At 46.4% G+C, this 18,827-nt stretch overlaps 1 protein-coding gene across 1 annotated transcript in view; it reads right to left on the bottom strand.

The window, feature by feature from the left end:
• The window catches only part of LOC122787953 (troponin C-like), a 743,205-nt gene that overhangs the window by 616,569 nt on the left and 107,809 nt on the right, over positions 1–18,827 (bottom strand). Inside the window, exon 2 of the mRNA XM_044054879.1 lies at positions 10,512–10,674. Coding sequence (XP_043910814.1) covers positions 10,512–10,581 — 70 coding nt within the window. The 5' untranslated portion in view covers positions 10,582–10,674. The remainder of the gene's footprint in view (positions 1–10,511; positions 10,675–18,827) is intronic.

Below are 18,827 nucleotides of genomic sequence, written 5' to 3'. Positions count from 1 at the left end.
CACACACACACTCTGACTAAACAAGGAGCTCACTGGATTGCTGCTACCTCTGATGGCAACAAACGAGATCTGGTGTAATGATGGTGGAGTGGGTGACTGAGGCAGAGGAAGAGGAGCTCAGTTCTTGGATCCAAGCTATAAAAATGCAGCCGAGTCAGATCCAAGGTCGGATCTGAACCCCATGGGTTGAAGATCAGATGAAAGCAACAACTTCAGATTTAATCAAAGTAAAAATTATTTTACTATGTATCGCATCATGTATATATTACCTACATATCTTGACTATCTATTTGCTCTAGTACAATTGACAACTATGTATAAAATGTGCTTTTATTTTTATATTTTTACACTAAATGTATAAACAAATATGTGTTTCTTTATTATGTAATTCTTACTACCTACAAGTGGAGCTTTTCTCCCCGGGCCTCCGCTGAAAAAGGACCTGTGTCCAGTCAGACTTTCCCAGCAAACAAATTGTTAAATAAAATAAATAAAAATAAATAAAATGCTACAGCAGTAAACTATTACACAGAATTGGTGCTACAATACTAATTTATGGGCACATGATACAATGAAGTATTTAGGTGTATGGCTAAAAAAGGGTTATTTTATGTCAGCAAAGGAAATGTGATAACATACTAACAAGGTAATGCAAAAACTGAGAAACTGGAAGTACTTGATTGTAGATATGGATAGTAAGATAGATGTAATGAAAAATGTTTTAGTTTTTTTTACTTTTATATACGTCAGGCATATTTTTATCAACTGGAGAAGTTGTGAATGATAATTAATAAATGCTTGAAAAAAAATTATTTGGGGGAGGAAGAGGGCAGGAGTTATGTGGTATAAATTGATCTCAAGTTGATGGATTAAGATTACCTGACATGAAGGGATACTTTAGAGCTAGGTAGTGAAGGCTCATATATGTAACAAAAATAGAAGCTTATAAATCAAAGTGGAAAGAGATGATGATGAAGTAGGGTGAGGAGTTTAATAAATGAGAAGAGAGTAGGATTTTGAATGCAGACCTTTAAGGAGAATAACAAAAACCCTATAGAATATTATATTCATAAAGTATTATAAATTATCCCAAGAATTAAGCCAACAGAGGAATGGGCAAGGGGATTTTGCCAATATTAATGTCTGCAATTAGGGGCATACAGAATAGGCAAGAGGGGTCTGGGATTTACTGGAGAAAATTAGCAAAGGAACAAAGATACCGAGAGCAAGTAACCAAAGTAGGATGAGGCCAAAAAAGAAGTTATGTACTCACCATAACATTCCATCTGAGTGGGTACTTCATTTGTCTGCAACCTGTGGGTATCAGATCCGACATCGGATCCGAGCTGGCAGCTTTCCAAGCTCCAAGATCCGAGCTCCTAGCTCCTCCCCCTACCCATAATCCCCTGCTACCAACCATATTACCTCAGATCGTTTTTTTTTTGCCTCACCAACCTGATAACACAAAAATCAACTCTAAAGGTGATCAGAAAATCCCGAAAGGTTCGGGGTATGGCAGGGGGGGGTCGGCTGCAGACAAATTAAGTACCTACTCAGATGGAATATTATGGTGAGTACATAACTTCTTTATCTGAAGTAGTTACTTCATTTGCTCTGCAACCTGTGGGACAGAGTCCCCAGCTACCTTATAAGAACCTGGGTGGTCCTTACGGAAGGATATTCCGAAGCACCGCGGAGCCAAAAGAAGCCCTACTTCTCGAAATCACATCTAGTTTGTAATGAGAAATGAATGTATGAGAAGAGGACTAAGTAGCTGCTGAAAATATGTCGTCCACTGGAACCCTAGACCAAAAAGCTGTTGAGGTGGCTACAGATCTTGTAGAATGAGCACAAATACCAACCGGGGCTGGCTTGCCAGACGATATGTACCCCTGAATAATACACTGACAGATCCAATTTGCTACAGTCACATTGGAAATGGCTTTGCCCATGGCAGATTTAGCATAAGAGACAAACAACTGGTCCGACTTGCGAAACTCTCTAGTCCTGTGCAAGTAGAAATGCAGCTGTCTGTGCACATCCAATTTGTGCAACGTGTATTCTCCTTTGTTCTGAAATTTTGGAAAAAACACTGGTAGATTTATCGATTGATTTATATTTGCTTCTGAAGCAACCTTAGGCAAGAAAGACGGGTTAGTCCTGAGGGACACTCTATCTTTGTAAAAGATAAGGTAAGGAGGTTTCATACACAAAGCTTGCAGTTCTGAAACCCTTTTGGCCGAAGTAATAGCCACTAAGAAGGCCGTTTTCCATGACAAGAACTTCAACGGAACCGAGGCCACAGGTTCGAAAGGTGGACTCGTCAAGGCTTGCAAGACTAGAGTGAGATCCCATGGGGGAACCACAGACTTTACAGGTGGGTTTAAAAGAAAGATGCCTCGTAAGAAGGTTTTGCACAACTTTGTAGATGCTAAGGAACCTATGCCGTCACCCACATGAAAATGGGAGATGGCCGCCAATTGCACCTTAACCGTAGAAGCACTTGCTCCTTGCCGAAAAATCAACGAGAGGAAGTCCAGAATGGTCGGAATAGGGACAGTAAATGGGTCCAAGCCCTTGTCTTTGGCCCAAATGGAAAAATGTTTCCATTTACTGTTGTAAAGTTTTCTGGTAGACGGCATATGAGCCGCAACCAGAATGGCCTTAACGGGAGATGAGATACCGGGAGTCCTAGCCATTATTGGAACTGGATCAGCCAAGCTGCAAGCTTGAGGTTGACCAGGTTCGGGGTTGGGCAACCCGCGGGATGCAAGATCAGGTCTGGACTAGGATCCAGAATCCATGGAGGAGCCACACTGTGAGACCGCAGAAAAGGGAACCAGATCTGTCGAGGCCAGAATGGGGCTATGAGGATAACTCTGCTCCCCAACCAACAGGCTTTCTGAATGAATTTCATCATGAGCGGGAGGGGGGGGATAAGCATAAAGGAGCCCGGGAGGCCAAGCATGGACTAGAGCGTCTCTGGGGGTCTCCCCTCTGGGGGGAATTATTGCGAAGTACTCGCTGCATTTTGTGTTTAAAGGAGAAGCAAAAAGATCACAGCGAGGCCGACCCCATTTGTGGAAGATCTGCTTCGCAACAGATGGATTCAGATACCACTCGTACGGAGTGAGAAGCACCCGACTTAGCTTGTCCGCTAATATGTTGGACCGTCCCGGAATGTGCATTGCTACCAGAAAGCGGTTGGTGGAGATCGCCCATTCCCAAACTCTCATGGCTTCTAGACACAGGGGATAAGATCTGGTTCCTCCCTGTTTGTTTATATACCAGACTACTGACATGTTGTCTGTCTGGATCGCAATAGTCCCCAGGGGAAGAAGGTCATGGAGAGCTTGCAACGCCAAAAGCACCGCCCTCATCTCTAGGACATTGATATGCAATGCTGTCTCTAGGGAAGTCCACGTGCCTTGAACGGATCTGCCTGAACAATGCCCCCCCCCCCACCCGAGGCGAGAAGCATCCGTGGTCAACGTGGCTTCGACCAGGGGAATCACAAAAGGCCTCCCTTCTCTGAGTTCCCGCACATGTAACCACCAAAGAAGGGAGTCCCTGCAAACTCTGCTCAGCGGTATCGGCGTGTTCAAGGGGTGGAACGAGAGGGACCATTGGACTTAAAGGGTCCATTGTAATATTTGCATTCGCAGACGGGCATGGAGGGAGAGACCGATCGCTGCTGACATAGACCCCAGTGCCCTCAGGACTAACTCCGCTGGAGGAGCAGTACTCTGAAGAAGGGCGAACACCTGATACGACAAGCTGTTCAGTCTGACTGACGTTAGAGTAGCTTGGGAGATTCGAGTATCCAACCTGGCCCCTATGAATTCCAGGGCTTGAGTGGGGCACAGGCAGGACTTCTGCCGGTTCACTAAAATGCCTAGGTTGTGGGCTAGAGTCAGTGCGTAATCTCTCGCCACACAGAGCTGATGCCTGTTGGTCGCGGTAAGGAATCAGTCGTCTAGGTACGGGAAGACCTGAATGCCCTGAAGTCTCAGGTGGGCTGCAACCATTGCCATGACCTTGGTGAACACTCTGGGGGCTGAGGTGAGGCCGAATGGAAGAACCCTGAATTGATAATGACTGGCTCCGAGCCGGAAGCGGAGAAACCTCCTGGATCGTCTGTCCATCAAGATGTGGTAGTACGCATCCTTGAAGTCTATGGAGCACATCCAGTCGTTCTCCTGCAGAAGGGGGAGAACTGATTGGAGAGTGACCATCCGGAACTTTTCCTTGGGTATGAACAGGTTCAGAGCGGAAAGGTCTAAGATGGGTCTGAGGTCCCCGGTTTTCTTTGGCACCAAAAAGAACCTTGAGTAATAACCCAATCCGGACTGATCTGGGGGGACGGGCTGGATGGCTCTTTTTCTTAGCAGCTTCAAAATCTCTGAAGCCGCTGCCTCCCTCTGATCAGGTGGGACATCGGGGAGGCGTCTGGTTTTGGGGGGAAGATTTAGGAATGGAATGGAATAACCTCTGGATATGATACGGAGCACCCATCGATCCGTTGTAAGGGACTCCCAGTTTGACAGGTGCTCCATCAACCGCCCCCACGACTGCCTCCAGAGAGGGACAGTCGGGCAAGCCCTCAGGGCTGTTGCGCGGGTCTGTCCGAGAAAGGTTCTCTAGACCCGAAATTACGCGCCCCCCCCCCTCTGCCTCTGGGCCGGCGTCCACCTTGTCCTCCTCTGCCTCTAGAGGACGAGTGGTCCACAGCTGGATGGGATTGCTGGGACTTGCAGAACCACAGCTTCTTTTGTTCCCTCTGATTCCTGGAGAAGGATCTTTGGGGACTAGAGAAGCGGACTCCGATGGCAGACAGCGTCTTCCCGTCCTTTTCGCTTTGGACCAGCGCATCGCGAACGGTATTGCCAAAAAGAGCAGAACCGTTAAAGGGGCCGTTCGCGAAGGATGCCTTGAAGGGATCCGCGAAGTCACAAAGACGGAGCCAGGTGTGACGTCGTAAGACGACCCCTGTTCCGCTAGCTCTAGCGGCTCTCTCCGTAGCATAGGAGAGGAGCCGCATAGACGTATTAGAGATGGATTTCAGAGTGGCCATTCGCGTCACAAACACATTCTTGTCTCCGACCGACATGGACTCCGGGGGGGGGGGCTGCAGCATATTCCCTGATCAAGTCTCGCTGTAGCCTGATGGTATGTGCCATATAGTTCAGCGCCCTTATGGAAAAGGTCACTGAAGCAAACATCCGCTTCCCAATCCGGTCCAACGCTCGAGATTCTTTATCTGGCGGGTGGACCAAAAAACTCTCCTGAGCGAGTTCTTTCTTGGTGGCCGCTGCCACCAACATGGCATCAACAGGGGTTCCTTTGGCCCATGACTGTCTATCTGTGGGGGGACTTAGGACTTTATCGGAACGCCTAGGGATTGGCTCCACGGTGTCAAGCTCCTTCCACGCCCTGGTGGTAATTAAGTCCACCAGGGGGTCGGCCGGAGGGGACACCCAGGAGGTAGATGGGCCTGCCTCAAATGCCTCCAGGAACACGGATTCATCAAGGGAAGGTTTTTGGGCAGACCACCCCCCTCTAATGCGCAACATTTCCATGATGTCTCCAAAGGAGACATCTTCAGGGGGTGACCTTGGGGAACCCTCCCTATCATCTAAGTCCGTGTCGGTGGTAACGGACTCGGGGGAGTCCAGGTGCCTCCTTTTACACCGACGTTTCCGAGGAACCTCCTTGGTGGGGCTATCTGAAGAGGGCTCGTTCACGGGTTGTTCCTCCGCGGGAACTAGCTGGAGGGCTTGGGCAGGCTGTCCCGATGGTCGGATGATGGAAGACAGACCCTCATACAGTGGGGGTACGGGTGGATCCGAAGCCCGAACCGGGGATCTAGAGGACCTCGACAGTACCCTCTCCACTACCTCAAAAGCCGAAGGAGAACCGCCCTCGCCAGCCTCTGAGAGCAATCTCCTCGGCTCCGAGGAAGGGATCGGGGTCGGAGCCGATGCAGTCGGCATCAAGAGAGAGGTGCGCTCCGAAGCCAACAGCAGCGAAGACACAACTCCTCCCTCGGATCCGACGCTCAGCCCTCGGCCCCAAGAGCTCGGATCAGACAAGCTCGAGGGCATAGTCAGCGTCGAAGAGACCAGCGCTATCGGCGCCGACAAATCCCAGGGTCTGAAGGGGCCCGGATCTGATGACTCCGAGATCCGAAAACGAGTCGGAGAAGGAGTGATCGAGGCAAACATGGGGGCCGCACTCCCCCCCAGGGGGGGGAGGCAAGAGCACCCCCATCTGCATTTGGGTCTGCAAGAACCGACGCATCATCCGATCCATATCTGCTTCGGAGATGCTTCTCGTTGACCTGGAAGAGGTAGTCGAGGCGGGCCGGGAGGGCCGCCGCAACGACCTCGAGGTAGACCGATCCTCCTCCGGCGAGAAACTAGGCGAACGGAGCTGAGAGGAGGAGGATCCGGAGACCCTCGAATAAGACTTAGCTGCTTTAGCTGGCGGAGCCGAGGGTTGAGATTCAGCCCGGCTTTTATGGGATCTATGTCCCTACTTATCCTTGTGCCTCTTCTCTCTAGCAGAAGAGGCACTAGTTTCCTCAGAGCTCAAACCCGAAGAGGAAGGTTGAGTCCCGGGTTGAGCTAAGGGAACAGAAGGCGCCAGGGCTGCCGAGGCAGCCGGAGCCCAAACGGGAGAGGAAGAAGAAGCTTACTCCTGGGGGAGCTTTCCCGCCAGGATCAGCTTGTTCTTCCTATCCCAAAGTGCCCGGGGGTTAAAGGCCGCACAGATCTGGCAGGCCTCTGATAGATGGGCTGCCCCCAGGCACAAAATGCACTGAGTGCGGCCATCAGCTGGGGAAAGCTTGTGGCCACACTCGGTACATTTAGAAAAAACGGCCTTAGGCCCTTCCGACATCCTAGCACTCACACACACACACAAACGCTAAAGGGGGGGGGGGAGTGAATAAAGAAAAACTAACTAACTACACCAAAAAATTAAACTAGCACAAATGGGAATCGAAAAAAAGGGCTAAGACCACACACACAAAGATTATAAATTCCAGAAAAAAGGTTATAAACCACCAACGATCTCACCCAGCCAGGAGCTCTTCAAAATGAAAGCTTCTTCAGCTGCGGCAAAAAATGATCAGAGGTAATATGGTTGGTAGCAGGGGATTATGGGTAGGGGAGGAGCTAGGAGCTCGGATCTTGGAGCTTGGAAAGCTGCCGGCTCGGATCCCAGGTCGGATCCGATACCCACAGGTTGCAGAGCAAATGAAGTAACTACTTCAGATCAGATGTTTGGACTGCAGGTTAGAGACTACGTTATATGCCAGGGATTGATAGAGTACTGGGAAAGGGAAATGGATGTGGGTGTGCTAATTGAAAGACCAGCTGTGATAGAGTTTTTACTTGAGCCTAGAACAGAAGCTGTTGTTAAAAAATGGATAATTAGTAAGGCAGATAAAATATTGCATAATAACTATGAGAGTCAATTGGGAAGTTAGAAAAGACTGGGAAGAGTGCCATGAAAGGCAATTTACAAAGGAAAACTGGGAGGGCATTTGTATAGCTCCCAGGTATGCAACTAAGTTCAGAAAGTTTAGAATTTTTGCTTGGAAGTGTTTGCATAGGTATTTTCATACACAAGACGACTTAGAACTTTTCCTCTGGTAGATAGCAAATGTTGCAGGTGAGATTATGAGACAGAGTGAGAGAGAAGTAATTATGAACATGTTTTTGGGAGTATAATGAGTTGCAGATTATAAAGTTTCACTACAGAGCACTTTGTCATAAATGATAGGGCAGCAAATGGTCATGAGAAAATGATTTTTGAGCTGGGGCACAGGATCTGAATTGGCTAGGCACAGTAAGACCCTACTAACTTGAGTGCTACTGGGTACTACAAAAGCAAATACTAGAAAATGGAATCAAAAGCTATACTCACTCTAACTGAAGTACTGAATAAGGGAAATTAAGTAAAATAACTCCAAGTGGGATCTTCAGAAAATGAAATGGACAAATTACATAGAAATAAATGTTTTTGTGGGGGTGATATATATTCAGAATAATGTTCAGAAGGAGTGAGGTTTAAGTGAAAACAGGAATTGAGCAACTTATGTAATAAAGGGAATGATAATTGTTGAAAATATATATATGCATGTTTTGTGAAAATAATGAAAATGTCACTATGATTTGTTTTCTGTTAATGTACATGCACCCTTGTCATTATGTAAATTGTGATTTAATAAAGATATTAAAGAAAGAGAAACTTCTGAAAAAGCTCATGAAACTTAAAGCAGAATACAAAGACCCATATATTTTCAGAACTTAGACAATTTCTGGCACTTCAGCTAACAGCCTTATGCAACAACTCTGCTTGAGACTGGAAATATTTTATAAGACTGGTGGGAGGAAAATGCACACTCTTTTTTCCTCAACAGTGGCAGTAGTAAGGATTGATATGAAAACAAAATCCATCTAATGAAAAGTTAATAGAAATTAATGTGAATGCTCCCAAAGGAATGATTAGTAAACATTTTAAAACTAAACTGCTTGCATTTGATAGGATAGTAAGAATTCAGGAAGGAAGGACTATATTCAACAAATCTGATCAATATTCATTGAAAGAGCTCAGAGTATACTGTTGGACATGTCTGTAAAAGCCAAGTAATACTGTACACTGACCATAGTGAAGTCCATGCCAGTGGCAGTGGTGCTGGTGGTGGGGGTAGGAGGAGAAGAAATAATGAAGGGAAGGGAAAGCTGCAGCATGTCACAGTGATTAGTACTGTAATGGCATCTTCATTGATGACACTACAGATAACATGGAAAGAAAAGCATGCCTTTTAGTAGACAATGCAAGGAAATACAACAGAGTTAACAAGGAGTGAGAGTGAACAGAAAGGGTGTTCATGGAGCTTGAGAAAAGATCAAGAGTATGACTATGAAAGATTCAATGTGAAGTACAAATGTATGGAAAAAAACCCAGGATCCTTTGCTTATCAAACAATGTTACTTCAGAAGCCAAACATATCCAGTGACCAAAAAGTGAAGCAGGGAAGGAAGGAAACTGGCAAATAGAGACATAGCACAAAAGGAGCTCGGAATTGCTGGATACTGAGGTTCACAGTGAAGGGTACACTACCTACTAATAGAGGCTGAGATCTACACAAATAATAGCTGAAGTCACACCTCAATTACTAGTTCCAGTCTATACCTCACAAACAATAAAAAGAAAGAGGTACTGCAGAAAATGAAAATGCAAAAGGTACAAAAGTCTACCATATTAACCCAAGAGGGGTCTTTATTAGAACACCGAACATTCAAAAGGTCGAGTGTTCTAATATTGAACCCTACCAATCAAAAATACCAAACATCAAACGTTCAGAACAACGAATTTCTTTCCTAGGGAAACAAATTTGCTGCTCCAAAACACATTCTCATAACACAGGCACACCAAACAAACAGCAATCCACACACACACACCTAAAATCTTAAACCTAACCCTACACTAAACTATACACACACCACTAACTATCCACTTACCTTAACCCAAACCCTAAGGTCCGTCACTATCGCACATTCACCTCATCCACGCCCTAACCCTAACTCACCTAACCCGCCCTAACCTTCATGTCCACACAATCGCACGCATACCTAACCCGAGCCCTAACTCACCTAACCCGCCCTAACCCTCATGTCCACACAATCGCACACATACGTAACCCACACTCAATCGCACACTTACCTGAACCCGACCCGTAACTTTCCAACAGAGCGCTGTAAATACTGAAGCAACAGAAACAGACAACCAAATTCTTTCCCTAGGAAAAAATTTGGTTTTCTGCTTCTTCGAAATGGGTCGATATTAGAACACTCGACATTTTAAATATTTGGTGTTCTAATATAGACCCCACCCCCCCAAACAGGACAAGCTGGACATTTCTGGTAGAACCTCCAAAGACAGAAATGGAAAATTAAGTTCAGGGTTTCTCGTACTCCATAAAGATATTAGCGTCATATTTTAAACCAAAAACAGATCTTCGAGGACAACTACTGATGTTATAAAGCAGGCAAGACAGGTATGTGGGAGGAAGTGAAAAATACATCCCATCTGAAAGGGTGGTGGGTTTAAAGAACATCTAAGCAGAGGGGGTAAGGTAGTAGATGTCAAAAGAATAAAAGTGGTAATTAAGAAGAAAATGAGAAATGGCAAGCAATATCTTAGGATCTCAGGTAGAGATACAATGAGACCAACTGGGTCACATACATGGTTTTTCTTTGCTATCAATTGTTTTGTTTCTTTAGTATCATAATGTAAATATAGATGGTCTTTTTTTGCTTTTTACATATTTAGGATGTTCAGCAAGTAAAATTTCAGCTTTCCAATTTACCAACAATTCTCACCTCAGTAAGGAAACAATTCAAGCATTGATAATTACAGAATGATACAAGAATGCAAAGGTATTGCTCATGTAAATATTTAAAAAAACATTGAAGTGGTACATAAAACTACTGACATACCATCGCTGTCAGAGTCATCACTGTATCTGATGGGTTCGTGGGCTAAAGGATACGAAATGTGGATCCCCATCCTTCTGTGAAAAAGGTTATTTCAATCAACAGCCAATACGTCACCAATATTCCACAGATTCCAGACCTAAAAGCAAAACATTTCTGCATAATTCTGAAAAACAAAACCAGACAGTTCTCTTCACCAGACAACATCCTCTCAGTTATCTAAGCAATAATACACAGTTGAGTGAAGTAGAAATGTATACAATGAAGTATGCAAGACATTTTGTACATCAATAAGACACTACCACAGACAGTATTGGGTGACAAAAGTCGTATTATTTATTTTAATTATTTATTTAATATTTGTCAACTAGGTAAAAGCGTTGGTCTAGTGACCCTTTTAAGCCACAACCTGGAATACACAGAACAAAGTGTATAAGCTATGAGATAAACAGGAAAGACCAAGCAGACTCCAAATCTGACTTCAAACCAGTGATAAATGGAGTACCATAGGGTTCAGTCCTGGGACCTCTCCTGTTTGGTATCTACTTCTCTGAAGTACAGGCTAACACAGAAAGCCTCTGGCTAACAAAGTTCGCAGATGACTGCAAACTAGGAGCCATAGTCGTGTCCCCAAATGATGTGGACATCCTACAGAAGGGCCTCACTGAGACAGATGCCTGGTGTCAGAGGCATGGCCTCAAGCTCAGTGCCAAAAGGTGCATTGTCATCCCCTTTGGTAAATGTCTGTACCCATGAACAATATACCACATAAACGGCAGTCTACATAACGCCGAATGTGTGATAAGAGACCTTGGGTCCCAGGTGGACAGTAATCTCTCCTTTGATAATCACATCGCCACAGTAGTCAGGAAATCTTTTTATGTGGCACACCTCATCACAAAAGATTTCTCATCCAGGAAAAAAGAGGTCATTGTTCCCCTCTACTCAGCACTCATTAGACCCATTACAGAGTACAACGCCACTTTTGGAATGTACCTCACAAGACATCTGCAGCAGCTGGAAAGCCCACAGAAGTGTCTCACAAAGAGGATTTCTGGCCTCAAACAGATGCCCTACACTGGCTGTCAGAAAAAAATCCATCTTTACTCTGTAGCATATCACCTGCTCTGAGGAGATCTCTGCTTAACATATAAAGCTATGTTAAACTCAGAGCTGTTGGACATGCTACACCTAAAGAAATCCCAATCCCTCTGAGCTACACGCTCTAGGGAACTAAACCTTGTCACCACAATAAACAGGACATGCTGGAGAGATAGATTCCTGTCCCAGAGACTTCCTATAGTCTGGAACGAGCTACCCATCTATGTCAAGCAAAGTTCCTCATTAGCACTCTTCAAGAGAAATCTTGATGAGTGGATGGGAAATAGGAAATACACCCCGGGGATCACTTCTATGGCTCTGCTCGACAGGGGCACAGGAAATTAACTTTCTTGGGTGGCGTAAGCCAGGGAACCTTGCTGGCTAGGCTTACTTAGGCCCTTGGGCTGATAGCCTAGTACCTACCTATGAACCTAGGAAAACCCAACAAGAACAAAATGTTTTTTTTAATATACATCAATAAACTACAAGAAGAAGTAAAAGGTAGTTAGAGGAGAAGTCTCTAACTTAAACAACAGTCTCCTCACAGTCAGAGAAGTCTCTAATTTAAATGACAACTGCTCAAAGGAAAAAACAGAAAGGGGGAAATAGGAAAGCCCTCTAAGTTAAATGGACTGAAACACGCCCTCTAACTCAAACGGACTACCTAACAACAATGGGATAAGACGGCAAGATAGTACTAACAACAACAAATGACCCAAAAACTCTCCAACTTAATCGAGTTTGGGACTGGGATAGGGTGAAAGGATAAACGGCTTAGCGAAAGACAATGGCCAGCAACAAACAGTACAAAAAAATCACAAAGGACCTAGAAAGGCTTGCGTCTACAATGCAATACAAATTATCCAACATACACTAATTATTTAGAGCAAAAATTTCTACAAAATGAAGAAAATTATTCCACTTAGCCTGGAGCCTAGTAGAAAGCACCCGATCTTCTTTAGCGGCAAACGAGATCTGGGTAATCTTCCCAAGGCATGATGGGATAGGTTATAGCCTCAAGCATGTGGAAGTTCTCGAGCTTTAGTATAGGCTGAGTCGGAACCAATTCTCAGTTCTGAACCGATCCAGCAATGAATGAAGGCGAGATAAGGACAACATAACATCATTAACTTTTAACCTTGAAAAAGCCATACAATATTCTGACTGATTGTTGCCATATTATCACCTTATCTCCACAGAAATGTAAAAGAGAAATGTAGCGTTCAGCTGCAGGCTTATAAAGACAAGCCGAAACATTTATTACTAAAGAAATAAATCATTATATTCAGTGTTCTTTTATTTACGTGTTTCCATTTAAAGGAAAACTCTACCCAAAAGTCAATTTTATATACAGAAAAAAAAGTTATATGCTCACCATAACTATGCACCTGTGTTGTCCATTTCCATTATTCCTCACCGAATGGGTCTCAAATCTGGCCTCAGATCAGACTTGACTGCTTTTCTCTAGATTCTTGGATCAGACTCTCAATCTCCTCACTTTACCCATAATGTCCCTAACTACTGCTTTAAATCAGATCGAGTTTGCTGTTATTATAATCTATATTCTAGATTGGTGTATAGAAGGAAAGAAAACAGTATAGGTATAGAATAGGGGCTCAAACAGGAACTTTGGTTCCTAACAAAATAAGAAGTTATGTACCTACCATAATGTTCCATGTCAGCTGTTTTCTTCTCGCCTTCTTTCTTGCTGGATGGGTTCAGAGCCGACTCGGCCAATACTAAAGCTCGAGAGCTAATTCCACCAGCTCAAGGCTCCCCTATATCCCACAATGCTAGGCGGTAACTACTCAGATCTCGTTTGATAGCTAGACCAAGCAATTCTAGTCTCCACAGTACGGAGAAGGGTAACCCACATCTATATAAACCAGAGTGTAAGGTATCCCAGACCTAACAAAAGGGGAAAATAGAAGTTATGTCCTTACTATAACGTTCCATGTGGAGTGTTCATCTCGCCTTTGTTCTTACACATGGGTTCGGAGCCGATCCTCGGCTCCGAGTCGGCCGCTTGGCAAAGCTCTGCATCGAGAAGAAGCTCGAGACCAACCTGTCTCCCACAATTCCCTCTGCCTTTACCTCAGATCTAGTTTGCAAACAATACCAGGTCCCAACGGGAATGAAACATACAAACATACATACTAAGGCGTAGCTGAAACCAGCAGTAACAGCTGAGAGAATCAGAAGCGGGAGAACCAAACCAGACATCTAAACTGGATGTTCTTCCTGACCTGAGGGTGGGAGGGTGGGAATGTAAGAACAAAGGCGAGCTGAACACTCCACATGGAACGTTATGGTAAGGACATAACTTCTATATGTGAGAGTGTTCAATCTCGCCGTTTGTTCTTACACATGGGTAGCGTCCCTAGCTCCGTGACCCTGAGAGACTCACGGAAGAACGTTCCTGAGCACAGTGGAACCAAAGGTTGCCCTGTCCCTGGAAACCCTATCCACTTTGTAATGAGTAATGAACGTATGTGGTTTAGACCAAGTGGCGGCCGCACAAATAGTGTCCAAGGGTAGGCGGGCCGCATGAGCCAGGGATGTAGATATTGATCTAGTAGAATGTGCTTTTGGTTTGACGGGCAAACTCTGCTCAATAGCAGCATAAACAAAAGTAATACAATCACATAGCCATTTGGAAAGGGTATGCTTCGTCACTGCCATTCCCTTTCTGCTGTCCGCAAAGGCTATAAAGAGTTGATCTGATTTTCTGTGATCCTTTGTTCTATCCAAGTAGAATCTGAGTTGTCTATGAACATCCAACTTGTGTAACATATACTCCAGCTTATTAGAATGGTTCTTGAAAAATGTGGGGAGCTCAATGGACTGATTAATGTTATTGACTGAACAAACCTTGGGAAGAAAGGACGGGTTGGTGCGAAGGGATACCCTATCAGGGTGAAAGATTAAATATGGGAGTTTAATGGAAAGAGCTTGAAGTTCTGACACTCGTCTGGCTGAAGTGATAGCAACTAGAAAGAGAGTTTTCCATGACAAGAACTTCAAAGAACAGGACGAGGCTGGTTCAAAGGGTGGTAGCATTAGTTGTGATAACAGGAGGTTCAGATTCCACGGTGTTGTAGGAAACCTGACTGGTGGTCTAATATGAAAAGACCCTTTTAGAAAAGCCTTACAAAGCCTATGAGTCATAAAAGGCGCTCCATTTTCTCCTACATGAAAGTTTGAAATAGCAGCCAACTGAACCCTCAAGGTGGCAGGAGAAGCTCCTTGGTGAAATAGCACGGATAGAAACTCTAAGACTTTGTTTAGTGGGGCTATCAAGGGATCTAAATGTTGCATAGTTGCCCAGTATACAAACCGTTTCCACTTACTAGTGTAAATCTTTGTAGTGGAAGCTTTATGAGAAACTACTAGAATATTTTGAACCGCAGGAGAAAGAAGATCAGACCTGGCTAAGATGGGAAGCGGAGCAGCCAAGCTGCTAGTCTGAGGGACAGGAGCGACGGGTGGGGAGCCCCTGACGAGTGGGTCAGTAGATCCGGCTCCGGGTCCAGGATCCGGGGTTCCCGTATTTGGTGTGCTTGAAGAAAGGGAAAACAAATCTGACGAGGCCAGAATGGGGCAATGAGAATTACAGTCCTCTCCAGGTTCTTGGCTTTCTGCAGAAATCTTGGAATCAGAGGTATAGGGGGGAAGGCGTACAGGAGACCCGGGGGCCAATCGTGAATCAGAGCGTCCCTGGGGACTTCCCCTGGCGGGGGTAATAGGGCGAAGTAGCTTCTGCATTTGGCGTTCATTGGAGACGCAAACAGATCGCAGCAAGGCTGGCCCCACTTGCGGAATATCATGTCCACTATTGTCTGTTTGAGGGACCACTCGTGAGGTAACAGGATGGCTCTGCTCAACCTGTCCGCTATGACGTTGGATAACCCCGGGATGTGCGTTGCTATCAGAAAGCGACCCGTGGACTCTGCCCATTGCCAAATTCTCATGGCCTCTCTGCACAACTGGTAAGATTTGGTTCCTCCTTGCTTGTTTATGTACCAGACTACGGACATGTTGTCCGTTTGAACTGCAATGGTCCCTAGAGGTAGAAGGGGAGAAAAGTGTTGCAACGCCAGAAACACTGCCCTCATCTCCAGAACATTGATGTGCAGGTTGTACTCTAGATTGGTCCATTCGCCTTGGACTGTCTGTCCCTGAAAGATGCCCCCCCACCCTATCAGGGAAGCGTCCGTGGTCACCGTAGCTGTCGGAGTGGGTAGTACAAACGGTCGGCCGCCGGAGAGATTGCAATTCTGTAGCCACCAAGACAGGTGTGATTTGCAGATGTTTGTGATGTGAATTTCGTGTGTCAGCGGTAACCGTTGGAACGACCATTGTGCGAACAGCAGCCATTGAAGAACTCTCATGTGCAGTCTTCCCAAGGGTATTGCAATGAGGAAAGCCGCCATGAGACCCAGAACTTTCAGAACCAGTTTGGCCGGGGATTTCTTGGACAACAGGAGAAGAGATATGTGATTTTGTAGAGAGGCTATTCTTTCTGAGGGAAGTCTTAGAATTAAGCAACGGGTATCCAAATCTGCTCCTATGAATGAGATATGCTGTGATGGCTGTAATGTAGATTTTTCGAAATTTATGGAAATTCCGAGATGAACACAAAGTTCGAGTGTGTAATCCCTGGCCTGAATCAGTCGACGCTCGGTGGTGGCAGTAAGGAGCCAGTCGTCCAGATACGGAAACACCTGGAATCCTAGGCGTCTCAAGTGAGACGCTACTACTGCCATGCATTTGGTGAAAACCCTGGGGGCTGAGGTTAGACCAAAGGGCAGGGCTCGAAACTGAAAGTGACTGGCTCCCAGCCTGAAGCGCAAGTGATCCCTGGACGCTCTGGCCATTTTGATGTGGTAGTACGCGTCCTTGAGATCTATTGAGCACATCCAGTCGTCCTTCTGTAAGAATGGAAGGATCGATTGAAACATGACCATCGGGAACTTTTCTTTCTTGACGAAGGTATTGAGGCTGCTTAGGTCCAGAATTGGCCTCCAGTCCCCTGTCTTTTTTGGAACTAAAAAGAACCTTGAGTAAGTTCCGAATCCTCTTTGGTCCGCCTGGACTGGTTGGATGACTCTTTTTTTCTAGCAGCCTTGAAATTTCTATAGCTGCAGGTTCTCGCAGATGGGGCGGTACATCTGGGAATCTTTTCGGGAATAGAAATGGGATTTTGTAACCTCTGGTAATAATGCTTTTTACCCATTTGTCTGAGGTAAGACTTTGCCAGGCCTGAGGGTATAAAGCTAAGCGACCCCCGACTGCCTCCAGAGCAGGACAGTCGGGCCTCCGTTCAGGAGTGCTTGGAAAGGCTTCCCAGGGAGCATATCTCTGTCACCTTGGTTTTGCGGACCCCCTCTGCCGCCAGGGCGACGTCTTCCACTTCTGCTCCCCCCTCTGCCTCTGGAGGAGGCATCACCTGTGTGCCTGGGAAAGAACCTTGGGGTTTTCGAAACCACATTTTTCCACCTCGTTGCCCTTTGGGCTACGGTCTGGATGGGGTGGAAAAACGGACTCCGACAGCAGACAGAGTCTTTCCCTCTTGCTCACACTGGGTAAGGGTCTCCTTTACTTTGGGGCCAAAGAGAGTGGCACCATCAAATGGGGCGTTAGTAAAGGAAGACTTGAAGGCTTCCGCAAAGGAACATAAGCGCATCCAGGATTGTCTACGAAGAGCAATCGCTGAAGCCGCAGCCCTACTCGATCCTTCGGCTGCATACGAGATGAGCCTCATGGACGAGTTCACAATTGAGGTAAGGGTATTGAGTTGTGCTGTAACTTTTTCCGCGACAGCAGCATCTGTAGTACCCTGGAGGGTATCTCCCAACTCTTTGACTAGATCCCTCTGTAAACGTGTAAAATGTGTCAAATAGTTCAGCGATCGCATGGAAAAAGCCGCTGAACTAAAAATGCGCTTCCCATACCTGTCCATAGTCCTAGAATCTCTGTTAGGCGGATGGACAGATGAGGAAGATTCAGACATCTCCTTTTAGTGGCAGCTGCCACCACCATAGCGTCCACTGGAACTCCCTTTGTGAGGTATGCCTTGTCTTGAGGGGCCGTAATATATTTGTTAGGCTTTCTAGGGACTGGCTCCACTGTGTCAGGTGTCTCCCACGCCCTTCGAGCAATCAAATCCATCAACTCATCGAAGGGCGGAGTGACCCAGGAGGAAGAAGGGCGAGCACCGAATGCCTTCAGCAAGACTGACTCATCCTCAGAAGGGGGTAGGGCTTGCCAATCACCTCTCTGTTTTAGGATCTCCAGGATGTCAGAAAAAGAGACATCCTCCGAGGGTGATTTTGGGGACCCTTCTGACTCATCCAAGTCAGTGTCTGATGTTAAGGATTCTTGTGGAGAATCCAAGTGCCTCCTCTTACACAATCTTTTCCTCGGAACTTCCTCGGGGGGGGCATCCGATGAAGCCTCCGAGGAAGAAGGGGCTCCCTCTGGGGGCGGCTGAGACACTGGTGTTCGATGCTTTTGAGTAGCCGTGGGTGCAGAAGAGGATAACGGGCCTTTATGGGAAGGAGAGGCCGTCTCTGCTGAAGTGGTTGTCTGAGTCGACAACACCTTCCTCATAAGGTCGAAAGCCCCCGGGTCCCAAGCCGAGGAATCCCCCGGTTCCGAAGAAGGCGGAGGGATCCCCGAGACGGGGACCGAGGGCATCGACCCCGAGGACGGAGCCGAAGCGATCCGTGCCGAGGCACCGAGAGGGAGAGTCGGAACCGAAACATCGGTTCGACTCTCGGTCCCGGAACCAAGGATAGATCGTCGGCTCCGCGATTCCGGTAATGGATCTGTCGGAGTCGAGGTAAACGGTGCCGACCGAGAGAAAGACGGCTCTGGCACCAAGGGCTCCACGATCATCAGATCAGCCTCTCCCGGCTCCGAAGGCTGAATAGGCCTCGGAGGAGGAACAAATGGAGATAAAGGAAGGCCTTCGAGTCTCGACACCAACTGGGAGGAGACTGGGATGAGTTTGGACAAAGCCGTATTCTCCATTAACTTCTGCACCACACGATCTACGTCGGAGTCAGAGAGGGGCCTGGAAGAACGGCTCGAAGGAATCGAAGACGGAGCCGACCTTAAAAGCACAGGAGGTGGAAGCTCCGTCACTGGCTCCAAGACTCGAGGCTCGGTGACAGACAGGAGTTCGACACTCGGCTCCGAAGTCTGTGGAACCGG

The sequence above is a fragment of the Protopterus annectens genome, chromosome 13.part0, assembly GCF_019279795.1.
Source record: "Protopterus annectens isolate FY-2018-M chromosome 13.part0, PAN1.0, whole genome shotgun sequence".
Taxonomy (NCBI): domain Eukaryota; kingdom Metazoa; phylum Chordata; order Ceratodontiformes; family Protopteridae; genus Protopterus; species Protopterus annectens.
The sequence above is the reverse complement of the archived record's forward strand: the minus strand, read 5'-3'. Positions and strand labels throughout refer to the sequence as shown.